This window comes from Sorex fumeus, unplaced genomic scaffold, assembly GCF_029834395.1.
Source record: "Sorex fumeus unplaced genomic scaffold, SorFum_2.1 ptg000033l, whole genome shotgun sequence".
In the NCBI taxonomy this organism is placed as follows: Eukaryota; Metazoa; Chordata; class Mammalia; order Eulipotyphla; family Soricidae; genus Sorex; species Sorex fumeus.
The window spans coordinates 19,876,720-19,900,511 of record NW_026606090.1 but is presented as its reverse complement, the minus strand read 5'-3'; the positions used below and the strand labels follow the sequence as shown (position 1 = coordinate 19,900,511).

The 23,792-nt window shown below is 36.5% G+C and overlaps 1 protein-coding gene across 1 annotated transcript in view; it reads left to right on the top strand.

The window, feature by feature from the left end:
- Nucleotides 1-23,792, top strand: part of LOC130026000 (A disintegrin and metallopeptidase domain 3-like) — a 110,880-nt gene that overhangs the window by 41,281 nt on the left and 45,807 nt on the right. Inside the window, exons 5-10 of the mRNA XM_056116658.1 lie at nt 5,699-5,777; nt 8,849-8,925; nt 10,217-10,394; nt 10,466-10,468; nt 16,550-16,615; nt 22,684-22,755. Coding sequence (XP_055972633.1) covers nt 5,699-5,777; nt 8,849-8,925; nt 10,217-10,394; nt 10,466-10,468; nt 16,550-16,615; nt 22,684-22,755 — 475 coding nt within the window. The remainder of the gene's footprint in view (nt 1-5,698; nt 5,778-8,848; nt 8,926-10,216; nt 10,395-10,465; nt 10,469-16,549; nt 16,616-22,683; nt 22,756-23,792) is intronic.

Genomic DNA, 23,792 nt, shown 5'->3' with positions numbered 1-23,792 from the left:
AGTCGCTGGGCCCCTAAAAAACCATTCAGGATCTCTCATCAAAAAACAGAAAGAAAAAGCAATAAAGTTCCCAAAAAATGGCAATTTCCAAAGACAATACAATGCTTAAATTTCATATCTAATTTTAGCACCATTTTAATTGACTAATTTGTCTAAATAGTGACTGTTTCCTGTATTAATATTCCTGTTCATATGGTTTTCCAATTTCAATTCATCATTAATACTCTTATTTTAATATGTCTTATGTTTAAGTTCACAGAAAAATTGGTTATTAATGATTAGTGTTCCCATACATCTCTTATTATCATGCATGAGTCTTCTTTGTTATCAATAACCTCCATCAAAATGATTATTTACTTTTTTAAATTTATTTTTTAACTTTTTAAATATTTTTTATTGAATCACTGTGAGATAGAGCATTAAAAAATTGTTCATGATTGCATTTCAGTCACACAAAGTTCCAACACCCATCCTTCCACCAGTGTAATTTTCCAGAACAAGTGTCCCCAGTTTCCCTCCCACCTCTTCTAGCCATCCCCCACCAGCCTGTCTCTATGGCAGGCACCTCTCTCCTCTCTGTCTTTCTCTTTCTCTCTCTCATTTTAGGCATTATGGTTTGTGACACAGATGTCGAAAGGTTATCAGGTACATCCCTTTACCTGCTTTTAGCACTTAGTTCTTGTCCAGAGTGATTATTTCCAACGAGTGTTGTCATAATGGATGCTCCTCTATGTTAAATACCATTGATCTCCTATCACCATTGATCAACCATTGACTAGTCCTCCTGGTCAGTTTTCCCTGGCATTGGATGTGTCATAAATTTTTTTATATCCCACAAATAAACATAGTCATTTTATATCTGTCCCTCTCCTTCTGACCGATTTCACTCAGCATGATAGTTTCCAAGTCTGTTTCAGGACCTCATTTTTCTAACAGCTGTGTAGTATTCCATTGTGTAGATGTACTATATTTTCTTTATTCATTGATCTGTTCTCAGACACTCAGGTTGTTGTTCCCAGCTTCTGGCTATTGTGAATAGTGCTGCATAAAAATGCAGATGGTGTTTCTGCTGTGTGTCTTTAGATTCCCAGGGTATATTCCCAGAAGTGGTATTATTGGGTCAAATGGGAGCTCAATTTCTAGTTTTTTGAGGAACGTTCATATTGTTTAAAACCAAAAAGGTTGGACCAGCCTGCATTCCCACCAGCAATGAATAAAGGTCCCTTTCTCCCTGCATCTGCACCAGCACTGATGCAGAAGCTCCTTAGTTTAATGTAGTCCTATTTGTTAATCTTTGCTTTCACTTGCTTGGTCAGCAGTGTTTCAACTTTGAAGATGCCTTGAGTTTAAATATTGTGGAGGGTTTTGCCTATGTTTTGCCATTGTATCTTATGAATCCAGGTCTGACTTTAAGGTCTTTAACCCATTTTTATCTGACTTTTGTGCATGATGTTAGGTAGAGGTCACAGTTCATTTTCTTTTTTTACATGAAACTGTCCAGTTTTTACAGCACCACTTTTATTTATTTATTTATTTATTCACCGTGAGATACAGTAGCAAAAATTTCATGTTTGAACTTTGATCATATAGTCATCAAACACCCATCCTTGGGACTGGAGTGATAGTACAGCAGGTGGGGAGTTTGCTTTGCACGTGGCTGACTCAGGTTCAATTCTCAGCATCCCATATGGTCCCCTGAGCACCGCTGGGAGTAATTCTTGAGTGCAGAGCCAGGAGTAACCCCTGTGCAGTGTCATGTGTGACCCAAAAAGCAAAAACAAACAAACAAACAAAGAATCCATCCATTTACTAGTGAACGTTTTCCACCACCAAAATTCCCTATATCCCCCCTCCCCCATTCCACACCTCCTCCTGCTGATGTGGTAGACAATTTGCAAATATTTTTTCTCTACTTTAGCTACCTTCAGTATTTCAAGACCAGTTCTACCACCCCTCATACCTGCTGAGAATGCAATGCTGGACAATACGTTTTGTATTGCTTGTTATGGATATAATATAATGTCATGTGGCTGTGCACTCTAGAAATTCTAAGATTTTAATAATTAGGGTCGGAAGAAATAACTGCAGCAAGTCTGCTTGGGTCAGAGATTCATTTGTGTGTCTCTGGATCGTGGCCATGTGGGAGCTTCAGTAGATGGTGGGAGGATGTGGCATCATCTCGGCGTCGCATCAGGGTGGAGGGAAGGAGGAGGATCCACTCCTCCACTGTCCCGTGAGACTTGGGATTTGCCATTACCACTTCTCATAACTGGAGCTTCTCGCTGACTTCTAGAAAATGGCGCCTGCCGGAGCTCTTACAGGGCAGGCGGAGGGACAAGACCTGCCCCTGTCTGGAGCAGTTCAGTGGAGAGGTCCTATAGCAAAGTCTCAGGCCATCTCTGCTGCAAGTTGCTCAGGTCCGAGATTCATTTGAGTGTCTGCACCACTTTTTTTTTTGCTTTTTTTGGGTCATACCCAGCGATGCTCAGGGGTGGGTGACTCCTGGCTCTGCACTCAGGAATTACTCTTGGCAGTGCTTAGGTGACCATATGGGATGCTGGGAATCGAACCTGGGTTGGCCACATGCAAGGCAAACGCCCTACCTGCTGTGCTATTGCTACAGTCTGCACCACTTCTTAGAGAGGCTTTCTTTGCTTCACTTCATATTTCTTGTTCCCTTATCAAATATTAGGTGATTGTATATTTTAGGGTGGGCTGGAGTGATAAACCAGCAGGTAGGGCATTTGCATTGCATGTGGCCGACCTGGCCAACCCAAGTTCAATTCCTCTGCCCCCCCTTTCATAGAGCCTTGCAAGCTACTGAGAGTATCTCGCCCACATGGCAAAGCCTGGCAAACTATCCATGATGTATTTGATATGCCAAACACAGTAACAACAATCTCACAATGGAGACGTTACTGGGCCTGCTCGAGCAAATCAATGAACAACGAGAGGACAGTGCTACAGTGCTATATTTTAGGGTCTGTGCCAGGATATTCAACTCTATTCCATTGATCTGTGGGTCTGTCTTTATTCCAATACCATGTTGTTTTAATTACTATTGTTCTGTAATAGAGTTTGAAGTTGGGGAAGGTGATGGCACCCATCTTCTTTCCCAAGGATTGTTTTAGCTATTCAAGAGGTTTATTGTTTCATATGAATTTCAGGAGTGTTTGATCAATGTTTTTGAAAAATATCATGGGTATCCTTATAGGCATCCCATTGAACCTATATAATCCTTTGGGGAATATTGACATTTTGATGATGTTAATTCTCCCAATCCATGAGCAGGGGATGTGTTTCCATTTCCTCATGTCCTCTTTTATTTCTTGAAGTAGCACACTTAATATATTTCTTAAAAATATACTTCGTAAGTTTACTGACTTTTCTTGAAATTATTTTCTCAATCAGTTCCACATCATTAGAAACTTTCTTTTTAATTTTTGCTTTGTTTTAATTTTTTATTTGTTCTATTTATATTGTACATAGTTTTTATTTTACAGCCATTTTAATTTTGATGTTATTCCTTATTAAACTCGACATTTTTGTTAACTTCATATGTAAGCAAAAATATAATTTTGAGGTCACAAGGTGTATAAAACTGCAGATCAAAGTTTTCTTCTTCTAATTATGCTTTCAGGGTTTGTTTCTTTACTACTTTTTAACCTTGGAATAGCTTTTAGATTCTTATTTATACCACCTCCAGTAATATATGCTTATGTTATTAAAATGTGGTTCTGCCCTTGTGCCAGACTTACTATTCTTTAACTTGTGTGTCAACAAACCAAGGGCATCCAGAGCTTTTCCTTGAATACATTTTTAATTATATAAACTGAATAATGCCAACTTTTATCTGGTATGCTCTATGGTTTTATTTGAATTGAAGAAAAGGGAAAGTTGCCAGGAACGAGAGAAAATAAAGCATGAATATAAGCTCAGAGAAAGGAGCATAAAGTGGTGCAGCATGTGCCCTGCATTCACAAGACCAGAGAGTTCTGTCTCCAGCACCATAATGTTCCTAGAACAAAAGCACTCATAGCCTGGGCATTCCCAGAAGTATAACCCATCTAGGTTCAACACTGAACTATTAGTTTCAGGGAGCAGTCCACGTGCTCTGAGCTGTTTGGAAAGGTGGGAGTGGGAGGGGAGGAGAAAGGGCAAAAGAATATAAAACCAAGCAAATTCGTAAAGATATTACTTGTAAAAGTACTTTGAGAAAGGCCTATCCTACTTACCCTACTCATTCTAATCTTGAAATGAGTTAGAAGTCCATGAAAAATCCTAGTTCTTCAACAATGAACTCTGGTCTTACAGTAATTTTCTTCTCTGTAAATGATGTTTTAGTGATGGTTGTGGAGTCTCTGTTGGTTCAAGATTCCTGACCTCTTCAGTATTTTCCTGCTTGACAATGAAATGAACATATTGAATAATAAAGATACTTAGATTAAATTCGAAAGATGGACAAGTTTATTAGCGTAAGAGAATCTCTCCAGCTGGAGAGGAATTTAGTACAGGACTAAGTATGGCTCTGATTGTAGTGCTTTTATAGGAAAACTAAGTCTTTGTAAAGTAAAGGCCCTCCCGTTGATCATCGATTTGCTCGAGCGGGCCCAGTAACGTCTCCATTGGAGACTTTATTGTTACTGTGTCTGGCATATCGAATACTCTCGTAGCTTGCCGGGGTCTCCGAGAGGGGCGGAGGAATTGAACTCGGGTCGACCATGTTGGCTGTGTGCAAGGCAGACGCCCTACCCGCTGTGCTATCGCTCCGAGGACTCCCAGCTGTTTCCCAGAAATGTCTGTTAATTTAGATCCCAATTGTGTTGGTAAAGTAGGATTATCATCTTTTATTCATACTTAGTCTGCTGGAAACCGTCTCTTCTTTTAAGGCCTTATAAGTTATACAGTTCACCCTATGCCCAAGATTTGCCCCTTTATTTCTTAGTCGCCTGTGAGACCAGCATTTGTGGCAGAATTATGATCTTGGGTAAATTGATAACTTCCCAGTCTCAGAAAGAGCCCAGGAATTTGAGGAAAGTTTAAAAAGTGGAATGGCAACATCTAAAATGGAACTAACTGCACATGCGGAACTGCGTCTGGCTATGGGAAGCTGAGGACTCTTCTAATAGTTGTATATTTTGTACCATACTTGTACTAGGCATGTATGTACATAAATCACTTATGAAATTTGAGCAAAACAGTGGTATCTTGCTTTAAGAAAGAAAGACTTTAAAAGCTAAGTGGGTTCTCTGATTTCTCCTGTCCCTCTGATACAGAAAGGCATATTCTTCTGAGGAGTCAGGCCTTTCCCTAGGCTTCAGGATGAAGTCAAGTGGAATCAAAATAACTTGCATTATTTTTTAATAAAACTGAAAGTTAACATGAACACTAAAAGCAAAAAGCAATAGTTTAAATGTTTTTACTATTCAAATATTTTAACATTGATGCTGTAAAGTGTTTGATTTAGAAACTTTGTTTCTCTTACACATATTGCATGTGTCATTATAACACTCATACCTGGTGTCTAGTTATATTATTATTTCCACACATATCTGATCAAAACACAGGTATGCAATGGAGCTATAAGCCTATTAAGGTAGTTGAACTCATAAAACCGTATTAAATTAAATTAATTTTTGTAGAAATTGTTAAATTAATTATACTATTGCAATAAAGTGTCATGTTTTTGTTGAATTAGATCATTTTTAGATCCTCATTTCCATCTATACTTAAGCAACAGCTCAGGAATATTTTCTCCAGATTCTTCATTCATAAAAGTAAGTTTTGTTTTATGCTAGACTATTAATATTTGAACATGATTAAAGCAAGTATGTGCTAAAAGAAAAAGAATATTTTATACCCAATACAACGATTGATCAAAAATATCATAAATTCAAGTACATGCCGTAATTACTATAAAAGCATATTTAATTGAATAATTTAATAATTACCTGAACCTTCATTACAAAAATCATATGTTGGGAAAGTCTTTGGAATTAATAGTAGGAGTATAAGATAAAGAACAAAAAAATATATAGGTAAAGGAAGTAAAAAGCTTTTAAACTCAATGAGAAAATTTAAATGAGATTATGGGAACTGAGTCATGGAGAAAATGGTGGAAATAACCTAGAGAGGCCTCAGGGAAAGTGAGGATGCAAAGAATCATTAATACAGATATATTTACTTCCTTATAAAGCACAGACATTTTCAGTATAGCCCCAAATGCAAGCAAGCATGAGAAAAAAATTAAAGGATATGAGAAAGTTAGCTTTAGTCAATAAGACACAATTTTTATTGCCACAGGAATTTTTCTAAAAAGCAGATATGATTGATTGCTTAGATTTAACTGTTATGTTTCATTGAGATAGTGGAATTAAAATATGGTAGATGCTAAAAATTTCTCTATATTTATAAGTTATAAACATAAAAAATACACATGACATCTGTTTTCAGATATGTGCCAACTTGAAATTTTCTCTCAGAGGGCAAAAAAGCAAAGAAAGGTTATTACATTCAATTTGGTTGAATGAAATTCGTAATCATAGAAGGGAGGTTAAGCAAAGCAACACTCCAGTTATTCGGACTTTAGGAATGCTCAAACAGCTGCAATTTGCACAACGTATAACCAAATATAAAGATAGCTTATGAGATGTATTTTGGGGGAAAATGGGGGAGATTATTTTATGTCTTTAATGAAAAATTTGATTGCACATTTTCTGAGATGATAAAACATATAATAGTGTATGTGTTATATTATATGGAAATTATAGGATTTTCAGTGAAAGCAGAGTGAAATTTTCAAAGTCCAGGTATTCAACTTAGACAAGATAAACTAATACTTATGAGAATCAGTCTTGGAAATAAGAGTTTCTATCTTTATACCATGCTCCTAACCAAAAGTTTAAAATATAGCAAGAATTAGATTGGTTGTCTTTCTATAATCAATGAGACTTGGTGAAAGACTGGAATATTTAGTCTTAAATGTCTGGCACTAGATACAGCACATATCAGGCATATAAATTACTTCTAAAACAAATAAGACAGGAGGAAATAGAAGCACATCTCCTATTAATGATTTGGAAAGATCAACATTGCTAAAATGACAGTATTACCCTCAGCACTATACAATTTTTTTTCAGTCTTTATAAAAATACCCACGACTTTTACTTAGAGACATAGACAAATTTCTGTTGAAGTACATAAGAAGTAATTAGATTGCTTAAAGAGTCAAAGAAATCTTAGGAAAAAAATACAGGACACTTCTCTTTCCCCAACATTATAACATAAAGCCATAGTCGTCAAGATAATGTGGTACCTGAATAAAGACAGATTCATTGACTAATAAAACAGAATTGTTATCCCAGAGACAGATCATGAATAATAATAATAACAACAATAATAATAACAGACAAAGGAGCTTTAAGCTTGTAGCAGAGCAGTAGAAGCTTCTTCAAATCTTGTTGGGTGAGCTGGTCAGTCATATGTCCAAAAATGAACTCAGACTCTTATGTCATACCACACTTACAAATAAAATCAAAGTAGAATAAAGGTCTTAGTCAAAACCGGAATCCAAAAATTATTCAGAGGAAAGTATAGTAATAATCCTCATGAGGACTCAATGCCATTGGCCAAGAAAAGAAAAGCAAAGATTAAAATAAGAAGGATTATATCAAATCAAGAAGCTTTTGCCTGCTCTGCAAAATAAGTAAAAATGAAAATGAATATGCAAATAAACCCCACAGAATGAGAGGTAATATTTCCTCATCACCAATCTGACAAATAGCTAATATCTAAGTTATCTAAATCATTTGTAGAGTATAATGATAAATTTAAAAATGTGCAAAAGACATTCCACAATCTCTTTAAAGATAGGTATATGGAAAAATGCTCTCTATCATTTATAATGGTGAAATACAAATCAATGAACAGTGGGATATCAACTCATTCCATTAAGATTTGAATTCATAATAAAAAGGAACAAAAATGACCAGTGCTGGTGTACATATATAGTTTAAAAAAGAACTCTCAATCACTGCTGGTTCATCTCATTTGAAAACAATGTGGACCCTTCTCAAAAACTAATCATTGAGCTTCCATACAGTCCAGTAATTCCACTTATTGGTGTCTACCTCAAGCACCAAAAAGCACTATTTTGGAAAGGCACTTGAAAAGATTCATTGTAGTGCTAGTCACAGGAGCCAGATTCTGGAAACAAATTTGAATGTCCAAGAACAGATGACTAGATAAAGAAACAATGGTACATATATGCATTATTGAATTACTGCTTTAATATAGATTAAAATGAACTCTTCCTTTTCCAGTATATGGGTGAGGCTAGAGGATATCATGTTGAGTGAGGTAAATGACCACTCTCATATAGGGAATATAAAGAATCGTAGTAAGGGAAAACATATGAGCAACAGCAACAGAATTTGAGAAATGGTTTAGAGAACTGAGCTGTCCTGGTGAGTGAGGGAGGTAGTTGGGAGGGGTTTTTGGAACACTGGTGAAGGAGAAAAGTCACTCTTGTGGTGTATGTTGTTTAGAACTGTATGAAACTGTAATGAACAATATTGTAAATAATAATTAAAAGGGGGGCATGGTTGAGAAAAGAAAGAAGAAAATAAAACTTGTCAAAATTTGAAGACATGATTATTTTGGGAGAGAATAGAAATTATGATTATTTATAAGAAGTAAAAGGAAGAGCTGTCAGACAAATAGAAAATAGAATATTCAATGAGTAATAATATGGTATTTGCTAAGTCTTAATGTGGATAATCTAAATTGATAATGTATGATACCAAAAACAAATTAATTTAGGAATACATCTTCATGCACTCTTATTTAGGGTCACTGCTTTTATCAAGGATATGCTGCAGAGATTCCCGAATCAGTTGTGACACTGAGCACTTGTTCAGGACTCAGGTAATTGTGCATTTCAGAGATGTAGATGGTTGAGTATCTAGTATGTCCTTCTCTGAACCTTCAATTTATGGTTGGTCACGTGACAGGTAAGACCTTAGAGGAGGCAACGTAAGACAGGCACGACCCCTAAGCCCCAGCGTGAGGCTGCTGGGTGGCCCTCAGCAGCTGGCTCTTACATAAAGCAAAAAGGGGGAGATGTTGGGGTCTCAGTAGCCGGCCTGAGACTTTGACCAAATCCCCAGGTCCTGAAAGAAAGAGCCAGCACTGTTTACAGGGGCACACATAGGCACTCTGGTTGAGGATGAAGGATATAATAGTTACCATCTGCCTGAGCTAATACACCTGGCCCTGAAAGCAGGAGCTGTAAATCGTTAACTAACTAACATCTGTACTGAGCGACAAGGTAAATGTGATACACGTGGATTGCCCCCTGAAATGTATGTATAAAACCCCCCGTGTGAGAGCTAATAAACACATTGCTGATTGAAAAAAAAAAGGTACCTGGTGGGTATGTGTGTGTGCCATGTGGTTGGTCATGTGACTCCAGTTGAGAAATATTGATCTAGCATTTCCTTAAATTAAGGAACCTTTTGAAGGGTATAATGGTGATAACAATATATGACTTTGATTATGTTTCTTTATAGATATATTTCATATCCTCTTGTTACTATGTTTTTGTTCTATTTTTCCTCCAGACAGAATTACAATCACAAGATCTGTACAGGAAAAGTTTACTAGATATGCATTTATTAATCACACTAAAAGCACAACTTCTAAACATTTTTGTTTGCTGTAGCACTGTAGCATCGTCCTCCCATTGTTCATTGATTTGCTCGAGCGGGCACCAGTAACGTCTCCATTGTGAGACTTGGTGTTACTGTTTTTGGCATATCGAATATGACATGAGGAGCTTGCCAGGCTCTGCCATGGGGGTGGGATACTCTTGGTAGCCTGCCAGGCTCTCTGAGCGGGACGGAGGAATTGAACCCGAGTTGGCTGCATGCAAGGCAAACATCCTACCTGCTGTGCTATAGCTCCAGCCCTTTTTGTTCGCTACTGATCTATTCTTCATTTATTTGTGGTTGAGATAGTATTGTGGTTGCGGGGGGAATACACCTGGTAGTGCTCAGGGCTTATTCCTGGTTCTGTGTTCAGGGATCACTCCTAGTGGGGTGGGATGTCAGATATTGAGGCCCCCATCCCAAATATGTGCACCTACCTGCTGTGCTTTCTCTTGGACTCCCTTATTTATATTTAAAACTGGAATTTATATTATTTTTTTCTCTTTCAGGGGATTATTGCAGCTGGAGAATGTCACTTATGGAATTGAACCCTTGGAAACTGCAACTACATATGAACATATACTTTATCAAATACATGATAATAGAATTGAGTCCCCCCTTTCAAAAGAAAATGATCAGAACAACCAATTGGTAGATCCGTTCTACAAGATTATTGTGAAGTCAGAGGTAAGTAACACTGTTTATGAAATCTTTGCTCTAATTTTATATTTATTCATGTTGGAATTTGTTGTATTTAGAAAGTACATTTAAACTATAACTTAAACTTCTTTTGTAAGACGTTTTTAATACATCTACATTCAGTTATACAATGGCTATGCCAAAGTAATAAATGCATACTTGATGAGCTAAAAACAAACAAAACAACTCTAAGGGATGAATATGTGCTTCAAGTGGTAGAGCATATATATATATATATATATATATATATACATATATACATATATATATGTCTTGCATATGTGAGGACCTGAATTTAATACTCAGCACTACATAGTTTCTGGAGCACTGTGGGTTTGGAGCACAATAGTTAAAAAAAGAAATTTTTATTTTAATTACAGTTTTACAAATTTACACATAATAATTATTGAATTTTTGTGATGATTATTTCTCTGTAAGCTCTTTTCTCTAGTTTTTTTGCAAAATCTATTATTTTAATATAAAATTTAAAAGATGAAATAAAGCAAAATTTTAAGTTAAATCTCCTGAACTGGAGATAGTATTCTTAAAATATTAGAATAGATGCTTCAGTTATTTTAATATATCTGGTAAAATGTATATTTATAAAAGCATAATTTTAATAAAATGATATAATAATTCTTATTTGAAATCATTTTCTCTACAAAAAAGATGTGATCTTTTTGTTAAAGTGCTATACTTATTCTTTTAAATTCAAAATTCTTCATCAATATCTATTAATGTATTTACTGTTCTATGTATGTCTGGAAAATAAGAATGGGCCTTAATTCCTTTTTCTAATATAAATAGTTTTGTGGAAATTATTGACCTCATTTTTTGTGGATTTCAAATGCTTTTTATATACATGCTTCTTTTTTATACAAAATAGTAAAATATATTAAATTTATAGAGTTAAAAATTTTCATTGGATTTTAGTCAAATATTTAATTAAATGGAGGTAACACATTTTTTAATAATTGCAGCTTATTATAATAATATCTTAAAATGTGTATATGTTACTGATTCCTTGTTAAGATTGTTTCTAAAAGTTGTATTTTATCAATTAGTGCTAAAACTAAGTTTTATTCTACATTATCTGAAGAAAATTTGAAATTTTGCTAAAGAAAAACAACAGTAGTTTATTAAATGGATTTAGTTTATGACAAATTCCATATAACTCTGACTTTGTTTTCATTTGTTTTGGAAAGAATATTGAAAATAGTAAAGGTCATAAAGCAGTTCTCCAAGGATATCACAAATACATAGGTATCAAAAATATATAGAGGATAAAACATTTATAGTCAAACTGAAATATAATCCGAAGTTTATGCCAGTCTGAAAACAACTGCAATAGAATGTTGAATATTATGAAACATAACTTTTGCTATTGAAATGTAGTACTACCACAAAAAATAAGTCAACATGTCACAGGATTCTACATTCATTAAATTAATCTGCACTAAGTAATGAGTTAGAAGAAATAGCTCAGCTTTGAACAGACTCTATTTAATAAATTACGAGGCTGTCAACATGTGGGAAAGTAACATAACCATTCTGTGCATAATTTATTTAATCTCTAAGGAGGAATGTTGAAAATATTAACATACAACTATGTCAAATGTTAAATAACTTCATGTGGGCTGTGAGAAAGTACAATGGATAAGGCTCTTGATTTGCAAGCAATCAACCTGGTTCAATCCCCAGCCCCTTAGTGCAACTCTAAAAATGATCCCTGAGCTCCGAGTGAAGAGTAAGTGCTGAGCAGAGCCAAATATCTCACCCTGTCCCCCAAAAAACAACAACAACAACCAAAACAAAAACTTAATAGCAATTACTTGGCATCATATACAAAGCATCACAAACAATAAATACATATTAAAAAATCACTTGTATCACTTGTCATCCCACTTGTTCATCGATTTGCTCGAGTGGGCTCCAGTAATGTCTCCATTCATCCCTGTCAAGTGCTAGCATAGCCCAATGGCTTATTGGGGGCTCTTTCAGGGTCAAGGGAATGAGATCCGTTATTGTTACTGTTTTTGGCATATTGAATATGTCATGGGTACCTTGCCAGGCTCTGCCGTGTGGGATTACAAGGCTCTGGAGGCAGTTTGTGGGGTGTGACTGCCAAGATACTGGAAAATGGGGGATCTGGGTGGAGGAAGCCCAGCTTCGATCTGAGCAGGCCTGGAGATCTCAGTCACGGGTGCTGCATACCTGGGTTCGTTTGCCGGTTCCTTCATGTGTGAGGTTTGTCTGAGCATGTGGAGAGTGGCCTTGAGCAAGGCTGTGTCTGGGTTCTGGAGGTTTTTCGGCTGCTGAGATTCTACCTGGGACAGTGAGGGAAACTCAACCCGCCCCCCTCCGAGATACCCCCATGACAGCAGCCTGGCACGGAGGCAGGAGATTCTGCCATAAGGGGGCTTGAGATAGTCAATGGATAGGGCATTTGCCTTGCACGCGGCTGACCCGGGTTCAATTTCCAGCATCCCATATGGTCCCCCGAGCACCTCCAGGAGTGATTCCTGAGTGCAGAGCCAGGAATAATCCCTGAGCATCAGCGGGTGTGACCCAAAAACCAGATTAGAACAATACTTAGAAGTAATTATAGAAAATGACCATTCCAAACAATTTGCAAAAATATAATAAAAGTCAAGAACTTCAGAACTTAAGAAGCATGGGAATTTAAACAGAATAGAAATGGGTATTGGTAGGTGCCTATAATTTTAGGTTTTTCATTGTGAAAGGAAATGATTTCCTTTTATCTTGAATTTGATAGCTTTAATTTATAGTTAAGAATCTGAGGAACTGGAGAGATAGTACAGTAGGTAAGTTACTTGCCTTGAACACGGTCAAAGTGGGTTTGATGCTGTGTTATCCTCTATTGTCCCCCACTACCAGCCAGAAGTGAGTGATCTCTGAGCTCAGAGCCAAGAGTAATCCCTGAGCACCAACTGATGTGGCCCCCAAAATGAAAAACACCAAACAATGTAAATAATCTTCATTATAGCTAATTTTGGGGCTGGAATGATAGCACAGCGGGTAGAGTATTTGCCTTGCACATGGCCGACCTGGGTTCGATTCTTCGTTCCTCTCAGAGAGCCCAGCAAGCTACCAAGAGTATCCTGCCCACATTACATAGCCTGGCAAGCTCCCCGTGGCATATTCGATATGCCACAAACAGTAACAACAAGTCTCACAATGGAGACATTACTGGTGTCCGCTCGATCAAATCAATGAACAATGGGAGGATGGCGCGACAGTGCTATAGCTAATTTTTAAAAATTAGAATAATGTAAAAGTCTATACTTTAGACATTTTGAAATTTGTAATAAACACAATCTGTTTTGTTCTGGTTTGGGCTGTATGAGGCCGTGCTTAGGATTTACTCCTGGCTTTATGCTCAAAGATCCATCCTGGTGGGGCTCAGGGGACCATAGAGGATGCCAGAAACCAAACTTGCCTGCCATGTGCAAGGCAATAACTCTGCCTGCTGTACTAGCACTCCATCTTCTAAGCAAACTTATTATAAATAAGAAAAATGCCTTATTGTGAGATGAAAATTAAGCAGAAATCTAACACAATACAACAAATTTATTAGCTGTAAAATTACACGTACACAAGCACTTACATTCTTAACCTCTGAAGTCAGATTGTATTATCACCTGGAGATTATATTTTTCAAGGACTCTGAGACTGTATACTTTATGGTATTTTGAAGTGAAATTTGTAAGTAGAGCTAATTTATGTAAAAACCATGCGCTAACATTATAGTTTCAGAAATGCTTTTGAAATTTTAACACCGAATCTGATAAAACTAGTAATAATAACTTTTCCTAATTTAAAAGACATGTTAATAACATGTATTAACATCTACACTTAGCAATGTAAATCAATGTAAATCAGTACTTTACCTGTACATGCTTGTGTTCATATGTTGAAATGCTTCCTCCACCCACAAATGGTTGAGGTAAAAATCTTTCTTCTCATATCCTTTCCCATCTTATCCTCTCCAGTCATCTTTCCCTTCCATCTCCTTATTCCCCCTCCTCTTCCCTCCTCTTCTCTTTGTCATATTAAAATGCAGATGTCATTGGCACAGTAAGAATGCTCTGGGCGCTCCACATATGAGTATAACTTAATCTTAAGCTCCCCAAATATCCAGACATATGTGAAAATTAATGCTGCCACACACTAATATATATCATGAGATTAGAAAATATACTGGGTTATACTGAATAATGCAGGTTATCAGCCCACATTATCCGCAGTCATCATTTTCCTAATGATACTATCTAAAACTTCGGTTGAAAAAGAGTAATTACAAAAGGGATACTTTTCAAAGGGAAAAAAGAACCCTAATAAGTCTGTAATAAAAATATTAACGAAAATTAACCAAAGTTCTGGTTTAACTATATAAATCACAGAAAACAAAGAAATTGACATTGTTAATAAGATCTATACAAATCCGCAGGAATGATGCAGTACAAAGAAATCATACTAATTAATACAAACAAGACCATTAGAAAATCAGAAATTACTAATTCTGGGGTAAATGTAGAATGACCTTAGCAGTCATATTTATACTATTTTACATAACTGCAATTAACAAATGAAGATAAATAAAAAATAAAACCCTTAAAAGGTTTGAACATATTCTTTATTTACAATTAGAAAAATGTCTAATTAACCCTATATATCATCAAAAAGTTAATGTAGAATAATGTAATGCATTTCTAAAATGACTTGAAGAGCTGGAACCCCAGGTCCAGTTCCCACCACTGTATCATGCCCTCTTCACTGCCACTTAATACCTACAACCACCTGTCTGGAAATAACCTTGGTACCACCCTAAAGGGCTGGAGCAATAGCACACTGGTAGGGCATTTGCCTTACAAGTGGCCAACATGGCTGACCCAAGTTCGATTCCTCTGTCCCTTTCGGAGAGCCCGGCAAGCTACCAAGAGTATCTTGCCCGCACGGCAGAGCCTGGAAAGCTACCCGTGAGGTATTCGATATGCCAAACACAGTAACAACAATCCTCATGATAGAGACGTTACTGGGCCCACTCGAGCAAATCAATGAACAACAGGAGGACCATGACCGTGACCACCCTAAAAAATGTCACCTAAAATGACACACTCAATAGCAACAAATGTAACGAATTACTAATAATTACAAGGCATAGAGGAGTATGGACTAAAGGTAGTCAGATATATTTGGTTGGTTAATGCATTGAGTAATGTTTATATGAAATCTTAGTACTGATGATTATAAACAATAGTGACAGAAAACAAATATGTTGTGTTTAGTCACAGTTACTATGCAAAAAATTTTATGAAAAATTGAGTTATGAAAATGGATGTATATCTTAGTATCAGTTTATAACTCTCCCTTAAACAGATGCACTTTGTTGAATATAAGCCAAAACATGAATATAAATTATTAAAAGCATAAAATTAATGAAAATATAGAAGCAACCTTTGGGAGAAGTTAATGGAAGTTGTTAACTAGCAGGCATATGAAGTCCCTGTATAAATGTTGTGCATCAAAGGGAATACTGGTTCATTTAAGTAATTTATTTTGTGCGTCCCAATAATAACAATATTAAATTTTCTGGTGTGCTTATAAATTTCTCATTGGAATTTCACTCATGTACATAGTGACCTTTCATCCTCTTATTTTCCTATAATTTGCATATATACAGTTTAACGATATGTATATATTTATGTATTATGTATTATGTATATATGTATATATTCAGGACATCTTTTTATGATATCTTATTATCTCATTCCTACTCTGGACAAACTTGCAGGCTATCGAATATAGCCTGCCCACAGGGCAGAGTCTGGCAAACTCCCCGTGGCGCACCAAATATGCCAAATACCAGTAACAATGATGGGTCTCATTCTCCTAAAGAGCCTTGAATATAGTCTCAGGGCTAGGATGAAAGAGACATTACTGGGGCCTGCTCGAGGCAATCGACGAATAACAGGATGATGAATGAATGAATGCATGAATATATTTATGTGCTTAGCATCTGTTTAAGTACATTTTATATGCATATATATTTATAATGTATTCAATCATTCCAAACAACTATAAATTTTAAAAGATTTATTTTATTTATGTCACTTTCACAGAAAAATACAGATGCTATCCAAATTAAAAGATTTGTGAAAATAAAGATCATTATGGATAAATTCTTGGTATGTATTACTGAAATATTTCTTTTTTGGTTTTATGTTTTGAAATGAAATATGGAAAAAAACTTAACATTACTTACAATAACTTTTTTTCTCTATTCAAAAATAATTGTTGAATAAAATAGGGATAGAATCAGGAATGCTTCATCCAACTAAGTTATCATTCAAGTTTGATGGTGTAATACAAAACTTCATAGACAAAAACAGCTAAAGAAATTCTTGCTCATCACCAGTCACTAGAAAATGTACTAAATGGTCTCTCTATGAAGCTAAGGAAGCAAAACTTATCTGCAGAAACATCCAAAGCCCATACAAAATGTTGGCATTATATATATCTTTATTTCAATGTTTTTAAAAATACCAATGGCCTGAACTTGCCAATTCTGTGCCAAAATGACAAGACAGATTAGAAAACAGAGTAACACTACTTTTAAAATACACTTTTAAAACATGATAAAGGGATGAAAAGTAAGAGACCTGAAAACAACAATAAGGGCAAACAGAGGCCAAACAAAGCAAGGGATGACTGTAATTTTATGAGATAAATTAATTTAATATAAGAAGATAATAAAGAGGCATTGACACTGAACAATCCTTGGTAACCCTTCCTTGGTCTGAGATTTCTGGAGACTTTTCTGGATATTGATGCGCCAAGCTCAGAGAAACTTTTATTCAAATCTGTCACTTTATTTTTTGATCAGATTGTTTATTTTTCTGCTGTATAAGCACTTTCTGTATTTTTGATATTGAACACTTGTCATATAGACTAGGGCTTCTGAAACTCTTCCACTGTGACTTCTTTTCACTTTATACACTTTTATACAACACTTTTATTTCAAGAAAAAATTTCTTTTTTCTGTGATTTCTTCTTTGACCAGCATTAACTTATTGTTTCCATATTTTAAAAAATTAAATCACAGTGAGATACACAATAACAAAGCTGTTCATGATAGGGTGTCAGTCATATAGTGTTCCAACACCTGCCCCTTTACCAGTGTATATTTCCCACCACCAATGTCCCCACTTTTTTCTTTCTCTCTCTCTCACTCTCTCTCTCCTGCTCTTCCTCCCCCGACCCCTCTCTCTCTCTCTCTCTCTCTCTCTCTCTCTCTCTCTCCTCTCTGCATTTCCCACCTTTTTCTATGGCTCATTTATACCTTCATGGTTTTGTGCTCTGAGAACATCCTTGATTTGATTTCTACTTTTCTGATTTTACAGATGAATAGTGCTTCTGCACAATATCTACCCTGTGCTCTAGAAAAGATTTTTAAGTCCTGGGGGGTCGGAAGATTCTATTAACTAAGATTCCAGTTCTTCTAGTTCTTCATTTATGTCCCCTATTTCCTGATTTTCTTATGTTCCTGATGTTCTTGTACTGATATTCTATCTGGTAGTTCTGTCCAATGCCAAAAGTGGGTGTAAAGTCTCCTACTGATATTTTGTTGACATCAATGTATCTGTCCAGGTTTCTTAATAGTTATTCTAGAAAATTTCTGCCCCTCTATTGGCGAACATATTCTGATAATAATTATTCTTGATTTATTGAGCTTTCAATAGCATGAAATGCCCATCTCTACATCTTAGTATTTTATCTAACTTAAATGCTATGTATGACTTTAAAAGCAAGTATGACTTTCCATACCTTTATAAATGTATAATTAATCTACATACTCTTTTTTTCATCCTTTAGCTCAAACTCTGAGCTTATTATAAGGATTAAGATGTAAGTAGCAGAATGTGAATTTCGTTTCATGATATATCCATCCTTTTGACATAGAAGTTATTTATAAATTGTGTATAATCATTTATAAATTATATAATTATTAATAAATGGTATAAATTTATCATTTATTTATAAATGGTGATTGTTGCTGGGCTGGAGTGATACCACAGTGGGTAGGGAGTTTGCCTTGCATGAGGCCGACATGACAGACCCGAGTATAATTTCTCCACTCCTCTCGGAGAGCCTGGCAAGTTACTGAGAGTATCTTGCCTGAACAGTAAAGCCTGGCAAGCTCCGCGTGATGTATTTGATATGCCAAACACAGTAACAAGTCTCACAATGTTACTGGGCCTGCTCAAGCAAATTAATGAACAACAGAAGGACAGTGACAGTGACAGTGGCTGTTGTCATTTTTCCATTAGAATTTTGTTTGATTTTTCCATTAAATTTTTTGCTGTTGTTGTTGCTTCCATTAAATATTTTTGGAAACAACATTAAATATTTTTTTGTTGTTGTTGTTTTCATTATATAGTTTTTGCTTCTTACTGCACGTCAATCAGTATTACTTGTAGATCTCATTTTGATACAACACTTTTTTCTGCTATATTTTGCCTAGAAATATTTTTATTATTCTTTCAAATATAGGGCTGGAGCGATAGCACAGCAGTCGGGCATTTGTCTTGCATGCAGCCTACATGGCTGACCCGAGTTCGATTCCTCCTCCCCTCTCAGAGAGCCTGGCAATCTACCGAGAGTATCTCGCCCGCATGGCAGAGCATGGCAAGCTACCTGTGACGTATTCGATATGCCAGACACAGTAACAACAAAGTCTCCAATGGAGACGTTACTGGGCCCACTCGAGCAAATCGATGAACAATGGGAGGACAGCGACAGTGACTGAAGTCTAGGTTATAAATAATATACTTACAGATTCAAAAATTTGTTGTCAAAGTTTTTTTCCCATTCATTTTTAATATGTAATTCTTGCTTCTTGCCATTGTCTTCTTGCTTCTTGAGTTTCACTAGGAAATCAGAGGTAAAACATATTCTTTCCCTAGTATGTGTAGTTTTGCATCTCTTGCCACATTATTATTATTATTATTATTATTATTATTATTATGGTCTCCTTGCTTTATGATGTACAGTGGTGTTATTTTTTTTTATATTATTTCATTTGGTTACTCTCTGGCCTTCCTGGATCAGTACTCAAGTCTTCTTACTGAGATGGAAACTTATCTGATTTTATCTCTTCTGTTAACCATTTGGCCATTGGGACCCTGCCACAGCCATGCTCAGACCAATCTCCACATGCTAGGACGAGCCTTATGCATAAAGGAACCAGCAGAGGAACCCAGGTGTGCGGGATCCGGGGCTGAAATCTCCAAGCCTGCTCTGATTGGGACTGGGCCTCATCCACCCAGATTCCCCATATTCCAGCAGCTAGACAGTTACACCCACCAACTGCCTTGTAACCCCACCAACGGCCAAGATCCAGAGACTATAAAACCAAGTTCCAGGAAGCATGTGGCCATGAATGTGACAATAAGACCTCTATTGTCTACTTCTCGCTCTCAGAGAACCCGGCAGTGTACCGAGAGTATCTTGCTAGCATATATGCCTGACTGTGAACAGCTGTAAATGGTGATTAGAGGCTGCCCCCAAAGTCTCCATCCCTCTCGGAGAGCCTGGCAAGCTATCAAGAGTATCCCACCCACACAGTGAGCTTGGCAAGCTACCCATGGCATACTTGATATGCCAAAAACAGTAGCAATAATGGTCCTCATATCCCTGACCCTGAAAGAACCCCCAATATGCCATGGGGCTACACTAGCATGTGACAGAGATGAATGGACACGTAACTGGCACCCACTCAATCAATAAATAAATGGGGTCATAGTGATAGTTATAGTGATAGTTAACCATTTGTTCTCTTCTTCCTCCTCCTTCATGAATTCCTAAAATTTATAAGGTGTCCTTCTAACTATTACCTACGTGAAATATTCTTCAGTGAGCTTTCTTCCGCAAAAATTTCTTTCCTATTCCCACCTCTTTAATGGTGCTGTGTGCATCATTTCAAGTCACTGATGCAATTTTTAGTTTTCCAATTTTTCTGCTGAGTTCTGCTAATATATTCTTTAACTCCATCTTTTCTGTTTGAATTCATTCTATCATTTTCACCACCAGGTTTCATTTAAGTTTATTAAATATCCCCCAGTGACTTTCTTAGTTTAGTAAACACAAGGAATTATTACTTTAAAATCATCCTCAGGCATTGTCAAACATTATGAAGTACTCAAGGACTTTCATCTGCATCCCTGAGATTAGCTTAATTCTTTCATTTCTTTTCATTATTACTGTTGCTCTTCTGCTCTACTGATGCTAACAGTGGAGCTCCAAATACCAGGTTGTCTGAGAAGTGATCCAGTAATTCCATTCACATCATAAGTCTAATATTTTTGACTGCTAAATTCTGGCATCTGTAGCTACTGTGTGATTATCAGTGAGACCAGGATAGTGGAACTGGTGAGATCAGTGCTTGTCTTGAAGTTTCTTGATTATATCAGTTAACTACTTAAGATGGCAGGGGTAAAGTAGGGGGTGGGATTACAGAGTGCCACGCAGTTTATCTGATGGGGTCACAGCATGTGGTGGCTGGGTATTGAGGTTTCAGCTTTGGGAATGAGAAAGATCATTGGTGGGTCAAAGCAGAGAATTGAGGTTTACCTCTCAGGGCAAAGGTAGGGGGCATTAAAGTGCCTGGGAACAGAGACATAAAGCCAGACATGGCTGTAGTAAGCTTGGACACTTGTTACTCATCTGCTAAGGGAAAGAGAATGAAAGGTGTGCATTGAGGCTCCTGGTATGTGGAAGATTGAAATCCGGGAAATATGTTAGTGAGTAGCAGTTCATAGCAGTTCCTGTGACTCACCTACCTCGTCCAATGGGGTTCTGACGATAATTTAGCCTTTCACATCTGTACTGAATATTGCAGTTTTAAATATTGAGAGACCTACAAAAATCTTTCCCCAGTGTATAAACAATTTCATTTACAATAATGTTAAATTCTGTTTTATATGCTTTGCTGCTGTGCTATAATATAAATATTTATAATGCGTCTTTTAAGGTATTTTATAAATATTTGCTAATACTATGTTATTCTTGCCTTTTAGTTTTTATATTAATACAACCATGTATGGCTTTCATATATAATATCTTTTAAAAATGCCTGTTTTATGGGGAAAGTTTACATAAGATAGAAAAAAGATGAAAAGTTAATAAAGAACTAAGAGAATAACATTGATTTTCTCTTTACCAGAGAACTCTTATGTATTGTATTTTCTCTTATACCAGGAGTTTGCTGAAAAAATGATGGACATTTTTGAAGACTTGAGCTTCAATGTTGTCTTTTGCAGTGGGTTTTGGTTTGAGGACCACACCTAGTGGTGCTCTGGCTCAAGGATCACACCTAGTGGTGCTTTGGTGGCCACGACCAGCCACGTGCAGAGCAAGCACCCCACCATTGTTATAACTATTGCTCTGGCCCCCAAATTCACTTTTATTTTGTTTTTTTTGGGTTTGGGTTTGGTCCCCATCCAGAAAAACTCAAATCTCAACTCTTAACTCTGCATTCAGGAATCACTTCTGGCATTGCTCTAGGGACCATATGTGGTGCAGGGCATGGAATCAGGTTAATTGCACACAAGGCAAGCGCTTGCTGACTGTTCTATATATTTGGACCCAGAGCTGCAATGTTTCTGCAGTTTATGAAGTATTTAGAAAATGTACACATAAAACATTTCAGGAAATTTTATGCTTGTCCTCATTCAGGGAATATTGATGAAATTATTACAACATCTAATATTGAAAATATTAGGTATGCATAACTATGTATTTCGATTATGTCATTTACTCAGAATATATAGTTGTGTAATTTGGGGGGATTGTACAGAAAGCATACTTGATTAATATGTATAGTTGAAGGTTTAAGTAATGGTGCTAATCTATATTAGTATTCAAGAATTAGGATCCTAAGTTTTCCCATTGATTTCTTTTTTTTTTTACTTTTTATTAAATCACTATCAATAGACCCTTACAAAGCTGTTCATAATTAGATTTCAGTCATGTAATATTCCAACACCCATCCTTCCACCAGTGTTCCCATTAATTTCTGTACCTATTAATAGAAAGATAATTTGCAACTATCTTTTAAAATATTTAATGTACCTGAAACTTAATAAGTGATTGGTAATTCTAAATTGTATTTTTGACCTTTCATCTTAAAATAATTTCATTATTTTAACTTGATACTATGATGATCATTCTAGTGATTTAAAAAATTGTCTTTCAGTTTGACTATATGGGCTCTGAAGTGGCTGTTGCAACTGAGAAAGTTTTCAATGTTTTTGGTCTTATCAACAGTGTGAGTATTGTTGTTACTTATTTAAATTTTTTTCTATCAAAAATATAAATTGCTACCACTCCTGGGAATATGCCCGGAGAGGCAAAAAAGTATAGTCGAGAGGCTGGAGCGATAGCACAGCGGGTAGGGCATTTGCCTTGCATGCGACCGACCCGGGTTTGATTCCCAGCATCCCATATGGTCCCCTGAGCACCGCCAGGAGTAACTCCTGAGTGCAGAGCCAGGAGTAACCCCTGTGCATCGCCGGGTGTGACCCCAAAAGAAAAAAAAAGACAGTCGAAATGACATCTGCACTTGTATGTTCATTGCTGCACTGTTCACAATAGCCAAAATTTGGAAAAAAAAACCTGAGTGCCTGAGAACAGATGACTGGTTAAAGAAAATTTGATACATCTACACAATGGAATACTATGCAGCTGTTAGAAAAGATGAAGTCATGAAATTTACATACAAGTGGTTCTACATATAAAGTACCATGCTAAGTGAAATGACCTAGAAAGAGAGGGACAGGTATCAAAAGACTGCACTCATCTGGGGAATATAAAGTAATAGAATGGTCGTCGAAAACCCAAAAATAGTTTAAATAAGTATTAGGAGGTCTGCTCCATGGCTTGGAAGCTGGCAGCACATGCTGGGAGAAAAGACAGCTCAGATAGAGAAGGGAGCACCAAGTAAAGGATGTTGGGAGGATTGGCTTGGGATGCGAGATGCATGCTGAAAGTAGAACTGAATAGCCACTCAATACCTCTATTGCAAACCACAACACCCTAAAGGAAAGAGAGAGCAAAAGGGAATGCCCTGCCACAAAGGCAAGGTGGGGTGGTGGGGGATGGGACTGGGGGGGTGGGAGGGCTTCTGGGATCATTGTTGGTGGAGAATGGGCACTGGTGGAGTGATGGGTACTTGATCATTGTATAACTGAAACCCAAGCACCAAAGTTTTTAAGTCTACAACTGTACCTCATGGTGTTTCACTAATAAAAAATAAAAAAGAAATAGAAATTGCACATGCTTTTCATTAAAAGGCAGAATGCTCTT